The 21863-nt window shown below is 40.6% G+C and overlaps 1 protein-coding gene across 2 annotated transcripts in view; it reads right to left on the reverse strand.

Annotated features, from left to right (window-relative positions):
* The window catches only part of CTNNA2 (catenin alpha 2), an 826679-nt gene that overhangs the window by 514438 nt on the left and 290378 nt on the right, over window positions 1-21863 (reverse strand). For both annotated transcript variants that reach the window (XM_075066660.1, XM_075066659.1), the window contains exon 7: window positions 17822-18025. In XM_075066660.1, the coding sequence (XP_074922761.1) occupies window positions 17822-18025 (204 nt within the window). The remainder of the gene's footprint in view (window positions 1-17821; window positions 18026-21863) is intronic.

Genomic DNA, 21863 nt, shown 5'->3' on the forward strand with positions numbered 1-21863 from the left:
TGCAGCAAAAAAACTTCAGAGGCCACGACTCCCAAAGAGAAAGACAACGCTGGAGCTTCAGTTCACCTGCGCGAATTTGATACCATCAGCTCAGGATAACAAACTGCTGAATGCTTGCCAACTTTCTCCTCCCTTGGTTTTCACACCTCAGCTGCTAGAAGAGGGCCTCATCCTCCCTGACTGAACTAACCTTATTATCTCTAGCCTGCTTTTTGCTTGCATATATATACCTGCCCCTGGAGATTTCCACTACATGCATCCAATGAAGTGCGTATTCACCCATGAAAGCTCATGCTCCAAAACGTCTGTTAGTCTATAAGGTGCCACAGGACTCTTTGCTGCTTTTACAGATACAGACTAATAGGGCTACCCCTCTGATACCGATCTGGAAGGAGTTAGTCTAAGTTAACTGACAAGTTACCTTATGATATACTCACAAGGTATGATCTGTCACAGTAATTCTATTGTAATCGTTAAATCATAAGATGGTATGACAGGTCAGACAGTAAAATTCCACTGAATACAATGCAATTACTTTGACATTTCATTATATTGTATAATTTACATTAGTAGAAGGAAACTCGTAAGGTAGCCCATATTAGTACTGTATATCCTTTGTGTATTTCAGCACACATCTGTGATATCTTCCGCATATGAGATAAATTAAAAAAATGTTTATTGCTGGAATGATAATTTCTCTAATATTAAAACCAAAATGCCAATACTTTTCAGAAATGCAAGAGGGCTTTAGCAACTAATCTTTTAGTTGCTCATTTATTCACATATCCTACACAACATTCAAAATTATTTATTTGTCTTCACAAACCTTTTGACTCGGATGTCTTGTTAAATATCTTGTACCTAATAAAAATCAGCTCTCCGTTTTGTTTATTATTAAATTTCCTTTTATTACAGCTATACAACATCAGTATGCAGTTCTTTTAATTATACAGAGAATCCTTATGGCATGCAAGTGTGCCCTCTTCTGGACCAAGACCATTATTTCAGAACCAGGCTTCTAAAAGTGCTTCTGAATTCTTACACTGTACTCCATCAAAAACGAACATAGTCTCATATCAGAATAACCATTAAAAGAAAAATAGTAATCCAAACAACAGTGGTAGCACTGATTAACCTGTAATTCTACATTGAAAGTGTACTTCCAAATAAATATAACTCATCACTGTAATATATACATGGCACACATTTACATACAAGGGTATCCCATGTTTGTTTTTTGTTTGCAATTTTGACATTTAATACAAGTTTTGATGTCTAATACAACATAATAGAATTTCCAACATGTATATACAAGAGAGGCTTGACCTTTACATGTGACCTTCAAGGAAATGCATCTTGGTTATTAAAACACCATTTTTAATGTATGTATGCAGTGTAGTTGTAGCCATGTTGGTCCCAGGATATTAGAGAGACAAGTTGAGTGAACAAATAAATTCTATTGGACTAATCTCAGTTGGTGAGCGAGAGAAGCTTTCAAAATTTTATATGAGTTTTGGAGGGGATTTTTTTTATTACATCATTACTGGTTTTGAAGTTAGAGGAAGAACTGATTTTATACATAAAATGGATTAAATCCAAGGCAGCTTTAAAATTATTATAGGTCAAATTCTGGTTAATGTAGGGATAAAGGGTATAACTCTATATCCCAAATTGTAACTTAGATAAGATACCTCCCCTCAAAAAACAAATTGCTTACATGGACCTGCATGCTGCCTGAGACCAGTCCTACATATAGCCACCTCCAGGGCCGCCCAGAGGGGGGGGGCAAGTGGGGCAATTTGCCCCAGGCCCCGGGCTCCTCAGGGGCCCCCAAGAGAACAGGCGAGGCTCCCGCCGCAGTCCGACCCCGCCTCCGCCCCTCACCCGGAGCCTCAGCAGATCCAGCAGCGTCCCTGAACAGCAGTGCCCTGTGGCTCTGGCAGGACTCCTGAGCGCCCAGCCCTCTCCCTTACCACGTGGCTTTGAGCAGGGCGGAGCTCAGGAGCCCTGCGGGAGCCACACTGCACCGCTGTTCAGGGACACTGCTGGATACGATGCACTGAGGCTCCGGGTGAGCGGGGTGCCAGGAACAGAATGGGTCGGGGATTCCAAGGGGGGTGGGCAGTTGGGGGGCAGGAAGTAGGGGGGTCAGATGGGGGCAGGGCTAGGCTGTTTGGGAGGCACAGCCTTCCCTACTCTAAAGCTCATCCAGCAGTTTGAGGCTTGCAGAAGAGCCAAGCTGTAAGCTTTTCCATTAGGGCTACCATCCTTTTTACTTCTCAAATGCCAAATTATAGTCTATATTCAATTTCAGTGCCATAGGGAGATTAATGTCAGCGGAGAGTAGCTTCATTTAAAATTAGCCACTGGGGGAGGGATCACATGAGAAGAGCAATATCCTACACCACCTACCCCTTTCCTGACCCTACCAAGGGAGACACCCCCTCCCCCTCCCCCGCATTCCCTGAGGCTTCAGAGGGGTTAGTTCAGTGGTTCTCAAACTTTTTTGTTCTGGTGACCCCTTTCACATCGCAAACCTCGAGTTTGACCCACCTCCCCCATATATTGAAAACACTTTTTATATATTTAACACATTATAAATGCTGGAGCAAAGTGGTTTTGAGGTGAGGCTGACAGGTCCCAACCCTCAGTAATAACCTTGTGACTCCCTGCAGGGTCCGACCCCCAGTTGAGAACCCGGTTAATAATTTAGCGCCTTGTTCAATTCACTGCATGTCGATTTTGAGCATGTCAGTTTTCAACACAAGGCTCATCCAGATTCTGGAACGAGCTCAATGCCACTTTGTGGAGCATTTACATAAGCATACAAAGACAAACCCACAGTAACCGTCGACATGTTGTTGAGGACCCAACATGGATTTCAGTCTTCTAGGAAACAGATAAATCTGGAAGTTAAGTCCATAATGGGCTATTAGCCAGATGTGGTGAACGATAGGGTGTCCCACCTCTGTGGTCATAGGTGGAGATGATGCAGGGGAGAGAATTCACTTGATCATTACCTGTTAGTTCACTCCCCTCTGGGCACTTGGCATGCCATTGTCATAGACAGGAAACCGGGCTGGAATGACCTTGTGTGACGCAGGTAGGCCGTGTCTTATCTTCATAACCTGTGAACCCCAAGGTATGAGACATCGATAAAGTCAAGAAATCAGCAGAGATCAGAAACCTGGAAAATCTCTGGACTGGGTGGGCTCAAAGGCGTTTGTCACAAGTTTAGTGTTCAACTAAGTTTTGGATTTTAAGCAGAATATATGTGTTCTTTAAACAATCAACACAGCAAGCAGCAAAATTTGCCACACGCTTCTGAAACCCCAAAACCATTATTAGCTTTGGCCAGACTACATTCAGCTTTCAATTAAAAAAACACAACAAATTTTGAAGCGAAAGCAGACATTGGCCGCAATTTTTGCCGCTTTTTAAAAACCCCTAGTTTCGATCCAAAAAAGTTTGAACGGAAAATATTTCTCCTAACGCCTTTAAGACTTTAGCGGCCTTTAGCAACTACTAATTCTGAAGAACAAGCGACTACCGTGTAAAGAGTTTTCTCAAAAACCGGTTGTTGTGCCGAGATGCGTGGAAGTTTATTCCAGGGTCCGCTCCTGGCGGACATGTGGGGCAATGTCCCGAGCCCCACAGGCTCCCACGAGAATACAGTATTGTAATTTTTTTTATGGAAGGGGCCCCCAAAATTGCTTTGCCCCAGGCCCCCTGAATCCTCTGGGCGGCCCTGGCCACCTCTGTGGACACTCCCTATTATGCTAAACCACAGAAAGTACAGAATCTAGAGGAATCAAAATGGAGATACCCAACTGATACCATATGTTCCTACTAATGTCTGTAGCTTTGTTAGCCTTATATCTGGATATTATATAATTAAGATGTCATGATACCAAAAAATCCTTAAGAAAGCAGAAGACATTAAGCCTTTTGGGAAAAAATAAATTAAAATTTGAGTTTCTGTAAGCTCACTGATTTCAGCAGACCTTTATTTTGATACATTTCCACTAAATATTTAAGATGGTTTTTCTTTATACCCAACATCTATAGGATATACAAAGATGGAAATCTCTCCTGTAAAAATACTGAAATGCAGGAGAAATATGCACAAAGCAGAGGTTCATATAAAAAGCAAAATCATCATACCACAAATGATATTGTATTATCTACAGAAAAACTTCTCTCACAACAGGATAATAAACTCCATATGACATGTAGACAAACAAAAGCAACAAATTAATGACCCATACACATCAACTCCAACACTGAAAAGAGTAGTTAAAGAGCATTGAATAGTCACACAACTATAATCAGGGTTCACTCTGAAAGTTATAACAGGTGAACAAATAACTTTAGGCAATAGCATGTTCTGTCATTCTGGAACTGACACTTATTATCGAAGTACGAACTTTTAATTTAGCAAAGTATATACGATACGCTATTGGAGGAGTCTTCACTCCTGTAAGCAGATGCATCAAAACAACCAAAAAATAGACTATTACTATTGAATAACTGAAATAAGAAAAGTAAAGTCTTACCCTATATTCTACAATAAAAGAGAGGGCAGAATGAAAATGATAGAAAGGTGTGATGTACTGTACTGTTTATATTATTGGACAAGGCATATATTCCTTTTCTTTGATTACAGTGACTTTTAGAAGAGAGGCAACAATTGTCAAGTATAAATATTCAGGAGCACTCATGGGGTGAAAGGACAGGGAGACTGCACCTGGACCTTAAGGATATGTCCACACTGTATCTGGGAACAAGCCTCCTAGCCTGGGTGGACAGACTCACACTAGCAGGGCTTGAGCTACCACACTAAAAACAGAAGTATGGACATTGTGGCTTGGGCTGCAGCTTGGGGTCTCAAATCAGCCCCCCTGGACTTGTGAACCCAAGCTACAATGTCCACACTGCTATTTTTAGTGTGCTAACTCAAGCCCCGCTAGCATGAGTCTATCTGCCCGGGCTGGAAGGCTCATTCCCAGATGCAATGTAGACATACCCTAAAAAAGCCAGAGAATAAGCTGAGAGGAAACTCCTTCTCTCTGACTGGGTAGACATTAGCTTCCTGAATGCATCCTCCATGTGCCAGCTATTATAGTAATTATTTACATTTCCACAGCACCTTCCGTCTGAGGATCTCAAAGCATTTAAACATTAATAAATTAAGTCTAACTGAAAAATAGGTAAATATCTCAATTTTGCAGGGGGAGAAATAGAAGCACAGAGTGGTAAAACGATCTAAATCTAAGGAAAAGCAAGTAATAAAACTCAGATCTCCTGTGTTTTAACTGCTACACTATATTTTCTGTGATAATAGATGGTAGGTAGGTAGGATCAGTGTGATAAGAAAATCTTTACGGTGACTGACTCTTGGTGCTACAAATACAATAGTGTGTTGTAATTGGATGTGATTAGACTTGAAGGGTCAAATCAGGACCGGCGCTAGTGTTTTTAGCGCCCTAGGCGCACGGCCATTTCGCCGCCCCGAGCGCTGGTCCGCGGCTCTGGTGGAGCTGCCGCAGGCATTCCTGCGGAGAGGGTCCGCTGGTCCGCGGCTTCGGTGGAGCTGCCGCAGCCGTGCCTGCGGGACGTCCACCGGAGCTGTGGGAGCAACGGACGGTCCGCAGGAATGCCTGCGGCAGCTCCACTGGAGCCGCAGGACCAGGGGAACCAGGGGACCCTCCGCAGGCACAACTGTGGCAGGTCCACTGGAGCCACCTGCCACCCCCCGCTGGCAAAATGCCACCCCCCAATAATCCTGGTGCCCTAGGCGATTGCCTAGGCTGCCTAAATGGAAGCGCCAGCCCTGGGTCAAATATACAAGGATATGTATAGGGAAAGAAGAAAAAGTAGGAAAGGAAGAGTACAATAGATTAATCTTATGGGAAGGACCTAGTTAAAATTATCAGATTCTGAAGAGACCAATCAATCAAGCTACAAATGAGACACCAGAAAAACCTTTGTTTTAACATAATAATTATTATTAGATGTGGTGGTTACCTGAGGATTTGCTTCCAGTTTTGTTATATGAATTAATGTAAGGTGATGAGGGATTCCATACCAAATTGCTATGGGAGATCTATAATGCCTCTGGGTGAGTTGATTGAGTGGGAAAGGTCCACCCTTGTGGCTCCCAAAGAAACTAGATTGCGTCAAAGGGCCCCGCTTCAGCAAAGCGCACAAGCACAAATTGAACTTTAACCTTAAGTATGTGCCTAAACCCTCTGCCTTTAATGGGATGGAAGTGCATGCTAAAAGATAAGCATGCCATTAAGAACTCTGCTGATTTGGGCCTAAGAAGGGAAAAGGATAAAAAAGCATACCCTGTAAGAAGACAGCTCATAGCAACTGAAGAAGAAGGGAATCTGAGGAGGGAAGTGTGTTTTGTTTTCAATTTGGGCTGCTCTTTTTATTCAGAGATTCAACTATTTCCCAAATCGTAAGTCATCACATAAATAGTATTCTCTCAATCCAAGTAAAAAGATTCTATGTACTACCATGCTCTGTACTTGACATTATATGTAAACAAACTATTTCTATAACTAAATATATCAAGCCAGCTGAAAACTAATCTTATTTAGGCTGAACTGGGCTAAACCAAACAAAAATAATCTAGAGCCCAAAAACGCAGAAAGAGATTTAAAAAACCAGAAAAATCCCACCTCAGAATGTTTTACAACACCCTTTGTTCTACTGAATAAGTCATATATTCTGTACAGTATAATATAATAGCTTTTATAGATTGTAGTGGCACCTAGAGGAGATGACAGAAACTGTGAACTGTAGACTATTTGCTATTGTACTTTTGTGAAGAAATAACCTTGCTCATACAGTTTTATTTATAGGCTGCATTGTTTTTGTTGAATATCCCTTTTCTCCATGCATTCATTTTCCCCAGAACTGACAGTCATAAATGTGTGTGTGTGTCTGTGTGCATGGAACATTCACTTTTCAGTTCAGGGATTGCATATTCTTTTACATTTGTACTATGTTCTTTGGGGGCAGTAGCAGAAATTAAAAAAAAATAAACACCACAATAAAAGTATTATTGGCCCTCTGAACATAAGGAATTAACTTCTTGTTTTGTTCTAGCACAGGTGCTTTGGGGAAGACACAAAAGAGAGAGAATGCCTTTTGAAATACAAAGTGTTCCACACCCTGGTCATGAGGGCTAGGTGAAATTTAGGTTTTGGAAACTTTCAGTTATGTTTATATTTTGCTGTTTGCTGCTTGTTCAGATGTATGCTGATAAAGATTTGCTCCTGTTGAAAAATCCTGCTCATTATTGTTAAATTTCTTCCTAGTAACCCCGCTAATCCCTGGTTAGAAGGGGTGCAAGATTTCAGACTCATACAAATATTGAGGACTAATTAAAGACAGAAATCAGTAAAACCTGATGCTGTGGATAGCTTAGCAGCAGGAGAATGAACAGTTCCCAACTACACCTCTACCTCGAAATAACGCTATCCTCGGGAGCCAAAAAATCTTACTGCGTTATAGGTGAAACCACATTATATTGAACTTGATTTGATCTGCCGGAGCGCGTAGCCCAGCCCTCCCCCGGAGCATTGCTTTACCGCGTTATATCCGAATTTGTGTTATATCAGGTGGCGTTATATTGGGGTAGAGGTGTATTTCCAACTGATGCTGCAACAGCAACACCAGTAGGAATATTAAGTGAAGCAAATAGGATATACACCCCAACGGTAGAAAGAGCTGTACCACCCTGTGTCAAACTCCAAATGTGGAGAGGGTTCCTGAAAAAACAAGACCAGGAAATGACCCTGATCCATATCTTGAAACATTTGAACATTTGGGAAGAGCACTTATGTTGAGCAATAGGCTTCTGGGGGGAGCCTTAATAGATTGGTGACTGTAATCTTCTCAAAGATATAATCTATAATCAGCATTCTGTGTGGGCTGGGAGAGTGAGGAAGGTTATTGTGGCAGTTTAGAACAGTTAATTCATGATTTCAAGCCGTGGCACAGGAATTGTTTTTGCCTCTACAGCCAGTGGCTGTAAACAGAGCTTAATCAACTCTACTACTTCTCCAGTGGAGTTGTGTCAGAACCACACTGTTTCTGCTGGCTAGAGACAATGATTGAATTTGAGACTACTGGCTTGTCAGCCTAGGTAAGCACATGACAGGTAGATAATTCCCTGGTTTCAGAGATTGATTGTGGAAGTGTGACATTAGCTAGTAAGACAGAGGTCTGGGTGTTCAGATGAAGAGAAGCCAGGAGAGATAGTAAAGGAAAAAACAGAAAGTTTGCTGATGTCTTTTAAAAGACTTGCAGTGGGCCAAATATTTTCCCAGTTTAACCCTGACTGCACAGAACTATATTGAAAACATCGAGGATTCCACTTGGGATAGACAAGGCTGTGGGTAACTCTCTCCTGGAATTCAAGGAGCAGTGATAGCTGCCACACAAGCTGGTGCCAACTCTTGTACATCAGAGAAAAGCAGCACCTGGAGTTGTTTTTCATGTAGGTGGGAGGGTCATGGTTGTCATTCCTGCCCCTTGATGGATTATAACTATGCTGTAGCTTCTACTTCCATTTTATAGATGTCTCCAATGGTACTGCAAGATTTGTTTTGCTTCCCGTCATAATCCATGAGCTTAAGTTTCAAGGGCTGTTAGATTCTTAATATGCTGAGATGTTTGTGCCGGAATGGATAATGGGCCACAACATACATCTATCTGCCACGATGCTACATAGTGGCTGCACTTAAAGAGAAATCCAGCCTTACCTTCACTCCTGGGTTATGGTGACAGTAAATAGCCAAACTTCAGTGATGGTTATTCTCGCTGTATATGATTTTTGTTGTAACTTTGTGTGTGTGTGGGGGGGGGGGTTCTCCCCATTCCACTGAAGTTTTAGGTCATGAGTGAGGACAGACTGATGTTTTTAAATCAACTCTGGCACTGTCCTGGACTCAGTTGGATCCATGACTGGCAGATCTGAAAGGTTTTTCATTTTAGTTATTCTGAAATTTTTGGCCCAGTCGATGGGGACAGTAGAGACAGAATACTGGTTAGCTAAGAATGGAATAAGTGTTACCCAGAAGGAACCAAGGACAATGGCCCACAGTGGCACTGCAACTTAGTGTGATTTAAGACTGTCCAGGGGTACTCATCTAGGGGGGATTCATTCACGGTTATACCACTAGTGGATGATCAGTCACTGAGTTCCTCTGATTTTATAGAAGAGGAAAGAGACAATGAGAAACTCAGTCACATATATGAGTGTTTGGCTGCGGTTAGTGAGGCTTTGGTGGACCTAGTATTTTGATTTTGACTTAGTGGGAAATATGCTGGGTCAGAATCATCAGTGAACCTCAAATAGGAATTCATTTTCCCAAATTCTCATTCCAAAGATTTCATGGAAACAGAATTCTCTGGAACACATATGGAACCTATCTCCTGCCAGTGCAGAACCCAAGACAGGTATTTAAAACATTTCTCCCAGGTTGACATGCCCAAGGTAATAACATTGACAGACCACAGCACAAGCCTTACATCTCAGCTGCTGCAAGAAGCATGCTTTCTCCCAGATATTTTTAAAGTCAGATAAAACCATAGTCTATCATGCTCAAATAGATGACCTACTTGAGCCTTAAAATAGAATGCTCAGGGCAATGCTGTGTAAATGTGACTATCAATGCCCAACATGGACAAAGTACTTACATATCTGTTATTTGCAAAGTACAAGGTACCACTCTTTTCTACAGCGCTTGCCTACTGTGATTATGGAGGTCAGCAACAGGATATTTTGGCCCCGCAAAAGGAAACACAAAGCAGTGAACGTGACCCTGAATATCCTGAAATTATGGGAATGCCTGGATTCTGTAGCAGCTTTTGCTTATAAAAACCTGCAGGCAGCACAGATTCCCACAGTACTATCATAAAAGTGCTAAACTAATGAGTATATCAACACCAGGTCCTGCTGCCGTTACCAAGAAAAGAAAAGTAACCAAACTACTTGCCATGTGGCTGGGACCCTTTGAACTAGTGTTCTGGGTAGGGTATGCAGATGGTAATTTTTTTGTAGCTGGGGAAAGGCAAGGTACCCAGAAGTCTCACATAAATTCAGAACGGTAGATGGGCACATCCTACGGAAGTAGGAGTTAGAGTGAGATTGCCAGCAACCAGGTGCTAAGCAAGCCAAGAATTTGATCAATCACTTTGAAACAGCACGTGTCATGATTTCCATAAGAACTACAAGGGAAAATGATATTGTTGTCAATCATCCCACTGACTCAACTGCTCAGAATTTTGTGAAGGATGGGGATGGGGGGCGGTACTGCATTTTCCTTGCCAAGTGCTTCTAAAAAACTGCCTGAATATTTCATTTGCAACAAAACAACATTGAATTTATTACTAAAAATTGCTTGGTATCTCAAGGATGGATCATTACAACACTGTTCTGACTGGTACTTAAAAAGGCAGAGGCCCACTCTTTCACTGTGCCAACCTGTTTGTTTCCACATTGCTTTTTCAAGGCCAGGAAATACAAAACTGTTTCCAGATACCCTCTAGGAGAGCAAAATGAGATATGAAATGGCCCAGTTCATTATTTCAGTCTTGAACTACAGTATGTTGCTTTAACTAAAACTTGCTCTTCTAAGTATTCCTTGAAAAGCTAGCAGAGCAATACTGAGAACAATTGACAGATTGTCCTTTCTAGGCTGCTGTAACTAAATCAGACAATCCTGATGACTCAGTAGCCAATCTCTGTCACCAATCACTGATTACTGAGTTCGAGACATCTATGGACATTTTGCTGTCTCGTGAAGGTAATTTAATGTTCACTGTCACACCGATTAATCTTGTGCGATTCAGAGCCACCTCTCTAAAGGATGCAAGAATGATTTTTTTTCTCTTTTAAATATGAGTTCAGCCATAGCTGTTAAATATGGAACTTGACAGTGTCTTGAGAGTCCATAGATTTTCATTTTCCATCACCTTTTTCATTCTAATTTGGTTGTGCCTTCAAGAATAATGACCTCTAACTGCCCATTAAATGCTTTTAGATCTTACTCACTGCTGCACTTTCTTAAAATACCATTATATTTGGGGCAAAATTCAAATATATTTCCCTATATTTGAGTGAGCAAAATTACCGGAAGGCCTACATTTTCTCTACAGACATGGCATTCCATAGACTCATAGTGTAGCCAAACAGCTCAAGTGATCAGGAGTTGGAAACAGGTGACAACTTTAGAGGGCAAGATACAAAAGGGTTGAGGGGAATCTTTCCATGGTGTCATATCAAAAATGTTTAGGGTATTAGAGGGATCTTAAAAACAGAACCCCAGATAGATTTGAGGAGATGGATCAGAAATCTGGGAAATGCTGAGGAGGAGCAGAGGGGAATCAGAGTAACGAGGAAAACAACAACAGGATTCTGTTGCTACTAAATCTATGCCATAGAATGAATGGGTCTTTAAAAGATTGCCGCTGTTCCCTGTCACTATTTTGAATGCATGCATTCTGAAGTTCATTCGAAGTCCCAGATAGTGTTGCTATGAGGTTCCGGGGTTCTCTGCTCGGTGTCCCCATCAGACTCCCTTCTTATGTTCCTTTGACTGCACTCCTGTCCCTGTTCTTTTGTTAGTTTGTTCCCCGAAATCAGTTGAGTTTTGAGGTCCTGTAAATTCTCTTCTTAGGCTGGAGGGGGATCCTTTAGCATTGGGCAGGCTTCCACCTGCCCAGTTCCCAGAAACCCAATAGGTATGAGGTTCCCTTTCCCCAGCCTTGGCGTACCTGCTGACAGAGGAATCTCATTTGCAGGAAAAGCAGCAGCAATGACTCTTGAATACTAGGTACAGGAAATAGCCAGGCAGGCCCTGGAGCCCTGACCAAAAACATTCCGTGCACCACAAGAGGGGAAACCAACAGTAGCTGCTGAGCCCATGAGACTCAATGGCCATGAAAATTCCCTGTTCCTTTGCCCAGAGCTCCTGCCAAAAGTAGTCCCACTTCACAGAGGAGAAGAGCTTTAGGAGTCGACGTGGGAGCCTGTAGGCAGGGACCAGCCACTCTGTTCTCCTGTCCTGCACCTGAAGCAGGCCCAAGTCTCCTCCGTGGTGGAAAGAGGTGCCAGGAGCCAGTGGACTCTGGAGGAAGATGCCAGTCAGGAAGGCCCCTTTCCACACTTCTGCTGAAAACAGAAAGGTTAACTACCATTAAGCCTGTGTCACTCAGTAATATGTATCAGAGGGGTAGCCATGCTGTCTGGATCTGTAAAAGCAGCAAAGAGTCCTGTGGCACCTTATAGACTAGCAGACGTATTGGAGCATGACCTTTCCAGGGTGCATCCGACAAAGTGGGTACTCACTCACAAAAGCTCATGCTCCAATATATCTGTTAGTCTATAAGGTGCCACAGGACTCTTTGCTACTCAGTAATATGAGCCCTGATCTAACAGGCTGAATATTGTTGGGGAGGAGTTAATTGTGGCTTTTTAGAAGTGGTGAGGATATTAGATGGTATTTCCCTTTCTCATACAGACTAAGTCTACACTACAAGCTATGGGTGTGATTACCCAAGCAGGGGGATCACCTATTGGCACAACTCACAGATTATTTTCACAGATTATTAGGGTTGGAAGGGACCTCAGGAGATCATCTAGTCCAACCCCCTGCTCAAAGCAGGACCAATCCCCACTTCCCTAAATGGCCCCCTCAAGGATTGAACTCACAACCCCGGGTTTAGCAGGCCAATGCTCAAACCACTGAGCTATCCCTCCCCCCCCATCAAGCTAGTGAGAGTACAAATGGTAGTGTCGCCGTGGTAACATGGGTACTGGCAGTGAAGGCACAGTTTAGCCAGGCTGAGTATAAATCCATCTGCAATGGTAGGTACAAACTTGGCATGGCAAAGCCATGCTACTGGAAATGCCACGCTGCTATTTACACTTGGGCTAGCTTCATGAGAGCCGGCGTATGTGTACAGAGCAGGGAAAAATCACACCTCTCACTTATACGGTGAACATAGTCATATTGTCTGAGTATTCATGTAGTGGGGCCAGAGGTGGAAGGACTTCAGTATTACCAATCCCAAGATTTAAAAAAAAACAAAAAAAGACACACACACACCTAGTCAGGCCCCAAAATCATGAAACTGATTTAAAAATGGGATTATAAGAAGTTTTACTTTGAGTTATTTTTTATTTGCCTTCTGGTGTTTGGGTCTTTGGGATTCATATTTTCAAGAAGGATTACAGAATTTCAAATCTGGTTTTGTTCCAATTTGGAAAACCAAAAGTTTCAAAATTCTCCAAAGTAACAGAATCAATGATTTTCTTTTTCAAAACTTGGAACAATTAGATTATTTAAAAATGAAATTCAGCCTGTAAAATGAAGGGGAGACAGGAGCCTGGAAGCCCCAGATCCCAAAGCTCCAAGGCTCCGCAGTTATCTGGGGATTGCAGCATCCTGATTCCCTTTCAGCTCACCAGGTGGCCTGAAGTGGAGCCAGGAAGCCTGGGAGCACTGGCAGAGCACAAACCACAGGATCTGGCACTTTTACGATTTCTGGGGCTCTCAGCCTTCCACCATCCCACCAGGCTGAAGAGCTGGGAGTCTGCCAAGGAGCCAGGTAAGCGAACTGGCATGAAACCAGACAGGGAAAATTTCTGATCAGTTCTCTTTTCAAGCTCTTCTCTGAAGCCATGAGGACTAGAAACAATCTCTTTCATTTAGAAACAAAAGTATCACAAAACTACAGGAGCCAGGTCTTTATCCAAAAAAAAAAAAAAAAAAAATACCATGAGACTCACAATAAAATCATCAGAGTTGTCCTTTGGGAGAGCTAAGAAAGAAAGAGGAGGGATTGGGGGAAATCTTAAAAAATGTAACTGACAAGACATGTACCTTTGACATTTTAATTACATGAGGTTTATGACTTGGTCTATCTTGTCTTCTTAGAGGTTCTTACTATGCTTTTGTACATTTAGCGCAATGGAGCCCCAGTCCTGACTGGGGCTTTTGTGCACCATCATAATACCAATATACAATTATTAATAACAATGATAGGATAGAGCTCTTGTGGGCTAATACTGCAAAACCTCCCACAGTACTAATCATTCAAACAAATATTTGCAAAGGAGATAGAATATCTGAGTATTTGAGAAGGGAATAAAACTGAACCAAATCTAATTAAGTACATTAAAAAAAATCGAAGTGAAATTGTCAAGTTTTGTCTTTTCACTACTTCTGAGCACAAAATTTTGTCACTTTCCCTGAAATCTTGATAATATTGAAATTCATTTTTTTCTGAAACCAAAACTTACTCTTCCCCCCTTTTCCCCTTGCAAACCTTCCTTCTGCCTGAGTACAAAAACTAATGGCTGAGAACAGTGTGAGAGAGAACAAAAGCTTTTTAAAGGATCCTCAGACCCTGTCCTACCTTACCTCTCCCTCACCTACTCATCAGATATCCAGTGGCAATTTGCTTGAAACATTGTGTAGGTAGCAGTGTATGCTATAGACAATAATTCCATTCCAAGCATATAATTAGCTAGAAGGACGTTAGTAACTCACTAGCACATTGGGGACCTACAAAATGAGCAGAATAATTCTCCCTCCTGCACCACAATTTTCTATCCTTTACCTGCTTGACCTGAAGCTGGGGTGACATCACCTATTGTCACAATAGTGAAAGGTAAGATAGGCTGATTTGTCCTAAGACTGAATGCATCCATTCCAATTCTACCGTTTTGCACTGAGTCATTCATACCTGAGCAAACTGATTGTAAAATGAGATGTAAAATACTACAGTTTATACCCACTTTGTATTTACTATGCACAGGTGTAAATGATTCACTTAGTGCAAGGGAGTTGAGAATCAGGACTCTTCTTTAAACAACATGAAACAAAAAACAACTTGTAGATGAAGAGTGAATCTCCCTTGCCCTAGATCACTGAAGAGGATTGGTGGAGGGGAAGGTGATTTTAGATTGAGGAGAGCTATTAACATTTGAATAGACAAGAAAATAATAATATTGTTGCAACTGCAATGTACAGTCTCACTGAAATACTGGCACACATTACTGTCATACAATAACTGTATTCTCAATGGGAACTATCAAAGGAGTGAGCACATTTTATAACTCATTATTAGCCATACATTTTCAGTTTTTTTCCCATTACCTCTTCCTCTTTTTCTTTAATCAAAACAATGTATGAGTAAATTTAAAATGAGGGACAGATAGCACTGGTTAAAGGCATTCTGGGCAGATGTTATAAAAGTCTCCCTCGGACAGCTCTGCAAACGTATTTCAATACTAACCGGGAACAATATAATCTTACAGTCCGGCCATCTCTTAATCAGGCTGTCAGTTGTTCCAAACCATGCCTTATCCTAATCCGATTTACTTTTACCTTGCAACAATTCTACCAAACTTTTGAGAATTTTGCAACTGAAATCTTTGGCAGTTATAAAGTTCTTCCTCCTCATTACTGAAAATCCCATGTTCTGTTATCAAGACGGGTTAAAAACAAAAATAGAAGCCATGCTGGTAGACACAAATGTTAAAATAAATAAATAAAGAGTTATTACATTAAATATTTTATTTTTAAATTTGAAATACTGTACCTCAAACGAAACATTAATTTATTAAGAAGAAGATACTTATACCTGAACTGTTAAACTGATTTGGTTACATTCCATATGAAATATGAAGAGTAAAAGAATTGGGAATTATGGATCTTAGATCTAATTAGACTGCTGTTAGAATAATAGAAATATAAAGATGGTCAAATACTTATCAACTCAATTACTTAAACATCATATATAAAAGTGTAAAACAGAACACTGCTCCACTATGCATTCTAAGAGAAACCCTGAAACTACATTAACCATCCTCTGCACGGTCATAAATGTATGCTGTCATTTAAACTATAAAGATTCTTTTGCCTTATCTGAAAGTGGTGTCAGAAATAAAATAAGTAATGTTTCTGAAGCAAAGGCAAATTCATTTTGCCATCACAAAGCATGGTACATAAAAACAGGCACTACCAAGAAACAGGATACAACAATCCATCAGTTCGGGAACGATCTTTGTAGAGACCTTTTCGAGCTTACACCTAAAAGTAATAATTCTGTGAGACAAGATTCTACAGACAGCAATCCAAAAAGCTATTTTTCACATCATCACCTGTTCTTTAACTCACTCTCTTTACAACTTTCACCTCAAGATAAAAAACCATCAGCTTTGCTGTCATTTGCACCGAAAGAACATATCAACTGTCACCTTAAAAACAGCAAAGAATTTCTATTTTGTAATCCTAGACTGGGGAAATAGCTGTTCCTTGAAGCTGACACCATTTTACTGAACAGTAAAATGAAAATAAAAACAATTTAAGAAATAAATTCTAGTTGTCTCAGGTATACAGTAAAGCAACCAGAAGATTGAATACTTTCACTGGTTTGATATCTCATAATCAGTCTTGCAATTAGAAATAATAGTAAAAACACTCATTCCTTGAATGTTAGTTTTCAACATTTACGGGAATTAGAGACTTGGAAAAAACAGGATCAAAATATGACAGTGTGTTTACTTAAACTCTAACATTACCAGTAGATGAAAAACAAAGCATGGAGTAGGACACTCACACTGGTAAACATACCTGGATACCTTAAACGTGGAAATACTCATTTGGAAATATTTCCAATCACATATTGTATGTGCAAAAAAAAGGAGAAATGGGTTTGAAACCCTGTAATATCCTTAAACACAGATGTCTAGGAGCCCATGGAAAGACATGGGCATCACCATTACCTGCTTGAAGTTACTATCACCATATTTTTCAGAGAACAACTGCTTCTGACAATATTTCCAGGAATTAAGTTGTAATATAAAAAATGGTTATTGACTGGGAATGTCCTCACTGCATATATCATAGCTTCATGATGATTGATGGGTCTAGTAACAAAGTGCAGAATATCCACAAATAATTTTGGAGGTATATATAGGCTCTGCAAAGCAGAGGATGTTTATCATTTAGGAGATCGTACACATAAAGCAAACGGTAGTGTATGTCTACACTGTGGTGACTGATGTATTTAAGATATTTTAAAAACATTTCATTATGTGCACTGCAATAATGATAGATAATACTGAACAGATTCAGAGAATCTGCACACTTCCCGTTAATACCTCCAATTACACTGTTAGCAAATAAGAATCTTCGTGGTTTAACTACATCCTCCCACATGCAAACTTAAGTTCATATGTAGTAGCTCTTTGTGAATACATCGGATTAAAACACTAAGTGATTATTTCCCTACAACAGTGAATAATGCTAGAAACTGACTGTACTCATTTTCTTTTACAAAAATAGTAACTAGGATATATTCATTTGACTTATCCATATTCCCTCTTTGCTTGCCAACCAGCAGTTTTATACAAATTTCACAAAAGTGTTTGAGTTCGCTAGAAATATTTAAAAGTTGTCTGAACTACCTTTTAGTTAAAATGAAACGAATCACTGAGGCAGAACGCAGTAGTCTCTTATTCTGCAGCAAAGTGAGGGAATCTTACAATTGAGGACATTCCTTTTCAGAGCAAAATGCATTTCAAGGTATAATTATTTGTAACAAACTACTATAAAACGATCTCAAACCCCAAAACATTGAATACCACCAAACGATTTTAAGTGACTGCCTTGATTTTCTTGAACGGCTGCTATTTAGGATCATCAGTTTTACTAAGCATCCAGAATAGTCATAGAATTGCTTAACAATCCATAGAGGAGGAAAAGACTAAAAAGAGGATATCACTTACATTATTCATATACTCGCTAAGTAGATCCTGGAGGGCCTGTCGTACAGCATTGCACTCAGCAACAATTCTCTCTCGGCGGTCATCACGTGTGCATGAAGAGTCTGCCATCAGTGCTGCTCCACTGATAATACTCTCCAACCTCTCTTCAAGAGATGGTCTGAATCTGGCCTCACTGAAAGTCATAGGGTCTAAAATAATCTTGTTCTGAAATATAAAACATATGTAGAAAAATGAACAGCATTCTTGGGTGTTTGCTATCATTTTTGAAATACGCCCTTATGGCTTTTAATCTTTCCTACTGAATAAATACATTAGTTCTCTGCTACGTTCCAGGAGAAACAACACTTACTGAAATATCTAGGCTTTATGAAATTTGACATATTTTAAAGGACCAGACAACATACAATTGTTTTAAAACTATATTCTTAGCAATAAATATCTCAACAGATGAGTTTTCAAATATGTCAATAGCCTAAAGCAAAAAAAAAAAAGGTGACCTTTAAGCACAGTGATTGTTGACTATTATACTTTTACTGGATCTTATGAAGCTTTTCACATGCTACTGTTGTCCTGAATGTCACATGTTCATTGAATACTTCAATCTCTGTTAGTATCATATAAAATAACTGTCTCTGTTTTTGTTCAAGTAATTTAATGTTCAATTCTGGGTACAATGAATGGGTCCTCTCCACATTTTCAGCATCATTATAATTTACACTGATTTCATTAAATAGGACTACATGTATTTTTCATAATTTTTACAACTATTGCTTAATGATTTGTGTATAAAACCACAATGTCCTCTGAATACATTTCTTCCTTATTTGAAAACACAAATGATATACTAATGTAAGCCTGCATTTAGGTGTTGGGCTGGTAGGGTTACATTTTTGTTTATCGGAGCACCAACTTTTATTTGACACACTGCTCTGGGATTCAGGAGATCAGGGTTCAATTCCCAGCTAGCACAAGAAATCTGTCAAGTTTGGATAAATCCCTTGATCTTTCTGTTTCCCCCCCCCTATTACCTGTGAAATTGCAAAGGTAAATAATACTTCATCTCCCCCACCCTTTGCATATCTTGTCATGACAATGTACCTATTGCAATGTATCTGCTGCAGTTGTAAGCAAGAACTGCAGAAAGAGGAACATCTTGGGCTGGGACTGTTTCTAAACATCTTGGGTTTCGGTAATTTGCCCAGAACCATCTCTTTGAAATTGCCCGGACAATTGATGACGTGACGGAGTGGATGATAGAGGATGTTAGATACACTTGCAATTTGGAGTGGTTTGTGGATCCAGAGCCGTTTAGATTAAGATGTGCTAATGCTGGCTCCTCACATCTTGTGATTGGACTGAACATCGACTGGCCATCAGGACTTCAGTTCTGATCTTCAGATCCTGGTGTAGTGTGTTTGGGTTATGAATGTGGAGCAAGTGGTTTATTTTGTAAGCAATAAAAAGTATTTGTGGATTATATACCAACCCTGTGTCCAGTCTCTCTCTGCTTCCCAATCTCGTAGGGAGACTCCTGCTATGGGTCTAACAAAGCCTACATTGTGGGTTGAGGAAGCCACATCCCCTTCACCCAACTGAGCATGCTCCAAGTAGACTGGTATACGAGGGAGCATCTCAGCTCAGTTGGGGCTGACTGCCAGGGAGGAAGGATGTGCTCCGTTGGCTCCAGCCGAAGATCAGCCACAGCCCAAGGCAGCCAGAGATGTTGTATCCCAAGCAGACACTAAGGCACCTTGTGGGACCCCACAGCTTCAGAGGTAACTGGAGACTGCGCAGAATGGAGAACCCGGAGACAGCAGAGATGCCCAGACCACATCAACAGGAACTATGGTAAGAAGCAACCAAGGGGAATTAGTGAGTTAGTGTTTTGAGTCCATGTGTTTCAATTGGAACCTCTCCACTGACTCAGTAGCACATGCCCCTGCCACTACCAGGGCCCTGGGCTGGGGTCCACTGGAGAGGGAGGTGCTGGACCCCTTACCAGGTCTGCCACCCCCAACCCACCCCTTGTCTGTGGCAGCCTCCTTCTTGACTGACTTTGGCCACTAGGCCTTACTGCCCTGTCTTCTTGGGGTGAATGTACTGATTGTGGCTACTAGGCCTAACTATCCTGCTAAGAGGGGTGATCTATTGATTGTGGCCACTGGGCCGAACTGCCCAGCTATTAGGGGTGAATACAAGGATTCTAGCCATTATGGCTCACTGCCCTGATAAGAGGGGAAATATATGGACTTTGTCGGTTAGGCCTTACAGCCCTGCTAACTTGGGCAAAGCTATTGACATTGGTCAGATGGCCCACTGCCCTGCAAACCAGGGTGGATTTACTGACTTTGGCCACTAGACCTCACTGCCCCGCTAAGAAGGGCAAATCTATAGAATTCACAGAAAGGGCTGAATTTTTCAATTCCAATACAAGATTGAGGAAATTGATGACTGTATGAACAGAGAGGAAAAGCTGTATCTTCGAGATGTTCAGAAAGAATCAGAAAGATATAAACAGCCTAGATGTTTACTATCCTAGAGACAGGTCCAAGTCAAAGAGGATCTAAACGTAAACCCTAAACTTTCCATAAGGTATTTCCAAAGTTACTGTGTCAGATGGACCTAGGGAGAGGTGATTTCCTGTCTGAAACAAAGATGGCATCATTTGATGATGTGAAACAAAAAGTGAAAATACTGTAATGACTCAATTAGCATATATGAAAATTTCTGCTAAACTGTGTAGCAGAAGCCCTTTACTGTTCCTTGGTATTGGAGCTCAAAGATATGAGTTTCATCACAGAGATGTACTAAATGGTCAAGTTATGCCATGTAGTGACAGCAATTTCATTCCTAGGTGGTCACAGATTTCTGTTCATGACTATTCTTTAATCTAGCAGGAAAAGGCATAATGAGATCCAACAGTTGGAATCTGAAGATAGACAAATTCGGACTAAAAATAAGATGCAATCTGTTTACCAGTAAGGGTAATTAATCATTGGAACAAATTACTTAGGGATGTGGTAGATTCTCCATCATGTGAAGGCTTTAAATCAAGATGAGAGATTTTCTAAACTAATAACTCAAACAGAAGTTTTGGTCCTGATGCACAAATTGCTGAGTGAAGACATTATCATAATAGTCTCTTCTGGCCTTAAAAACCTATGAACCTATTACCTTACTGGAATTATTTCAATTAAGTTAAATTGTTTCAGATGGATGGTTTCAGTAATGTACAGTCCCTGTTATGGCTAAAGTTCTGTATATCACATGTACAGTAATTAGGTTTTTTTAAAAAAATATGAAAACAAATATTAATTATTCTTAAAATAAGTTCTGAATGGCAAGTACTATACCAATTGGTGATGTTGCAGGCCAGACTCACAAAAGGTCTGCTGCTACTTCTGGCAGCAACCCACTAGTTTATTTTCTCTGACAGAACCTCTACTGCTGCCTTCCAGTTTTCAATGACAGAAGGTCCTAGGTTGTTTACCCAGGTTTTCATTTTAGCCCACTTTTCACCTCATGCCCTCATTCCAGACTACCTGGCTGTTATTCCAACACTGTGCAAAACCTGAAGGCTTGCATGGACTTTGCTTACTTTTGCCTAGGAGTGAACATTTTGAAATTGCCTTGAAGCCAAGTCTCCTACATGGTAGCACAGAGGTCGGCTTCTGAACAAGTGAGTCAGTAATTAGAACTGATTAGATTATCTAGGGAGATTTGATTAGAAAAGAGATGTTTTTATAATCAAATTATTTAACTGAGCAGTCCTTGGAAATAGATTAAACTAAATGTGTTATGTGTAAGTGCACAGAGTAATTTATTCAGTCACATAATGTATTAGGAAATGAAAAACATTTGAACTCCAACTGAAAAAAAATGTTTTTAAAAGAACAATCTACTTGCCTTCCATGTTAACATTTTTGTCTCAAATTAATGTTATTATAGGGATGCACACGTTGATATGTAGTTTAGGAGCTAGACAAATTACCAGGTGGCAAATTTTGCAGGTGTACAGAAACTTTAAGTGTATTGTATGAGA

Source organism: Chelonoidis abingdonii, chromosome 5 (genome assembly GCF_003597395.2).
Source record: "Chelonoidis abingdonii isolate Lonesome George chromosome 5, CheloAbing_2.0, whole genome shotgun sequence".
Classification (NCBI taxonomy): Eukaryota; Metazoa; Chordata; order Testudines; family Testudinidae; genus Chelonoidis; species Chelonoidis abingdonii.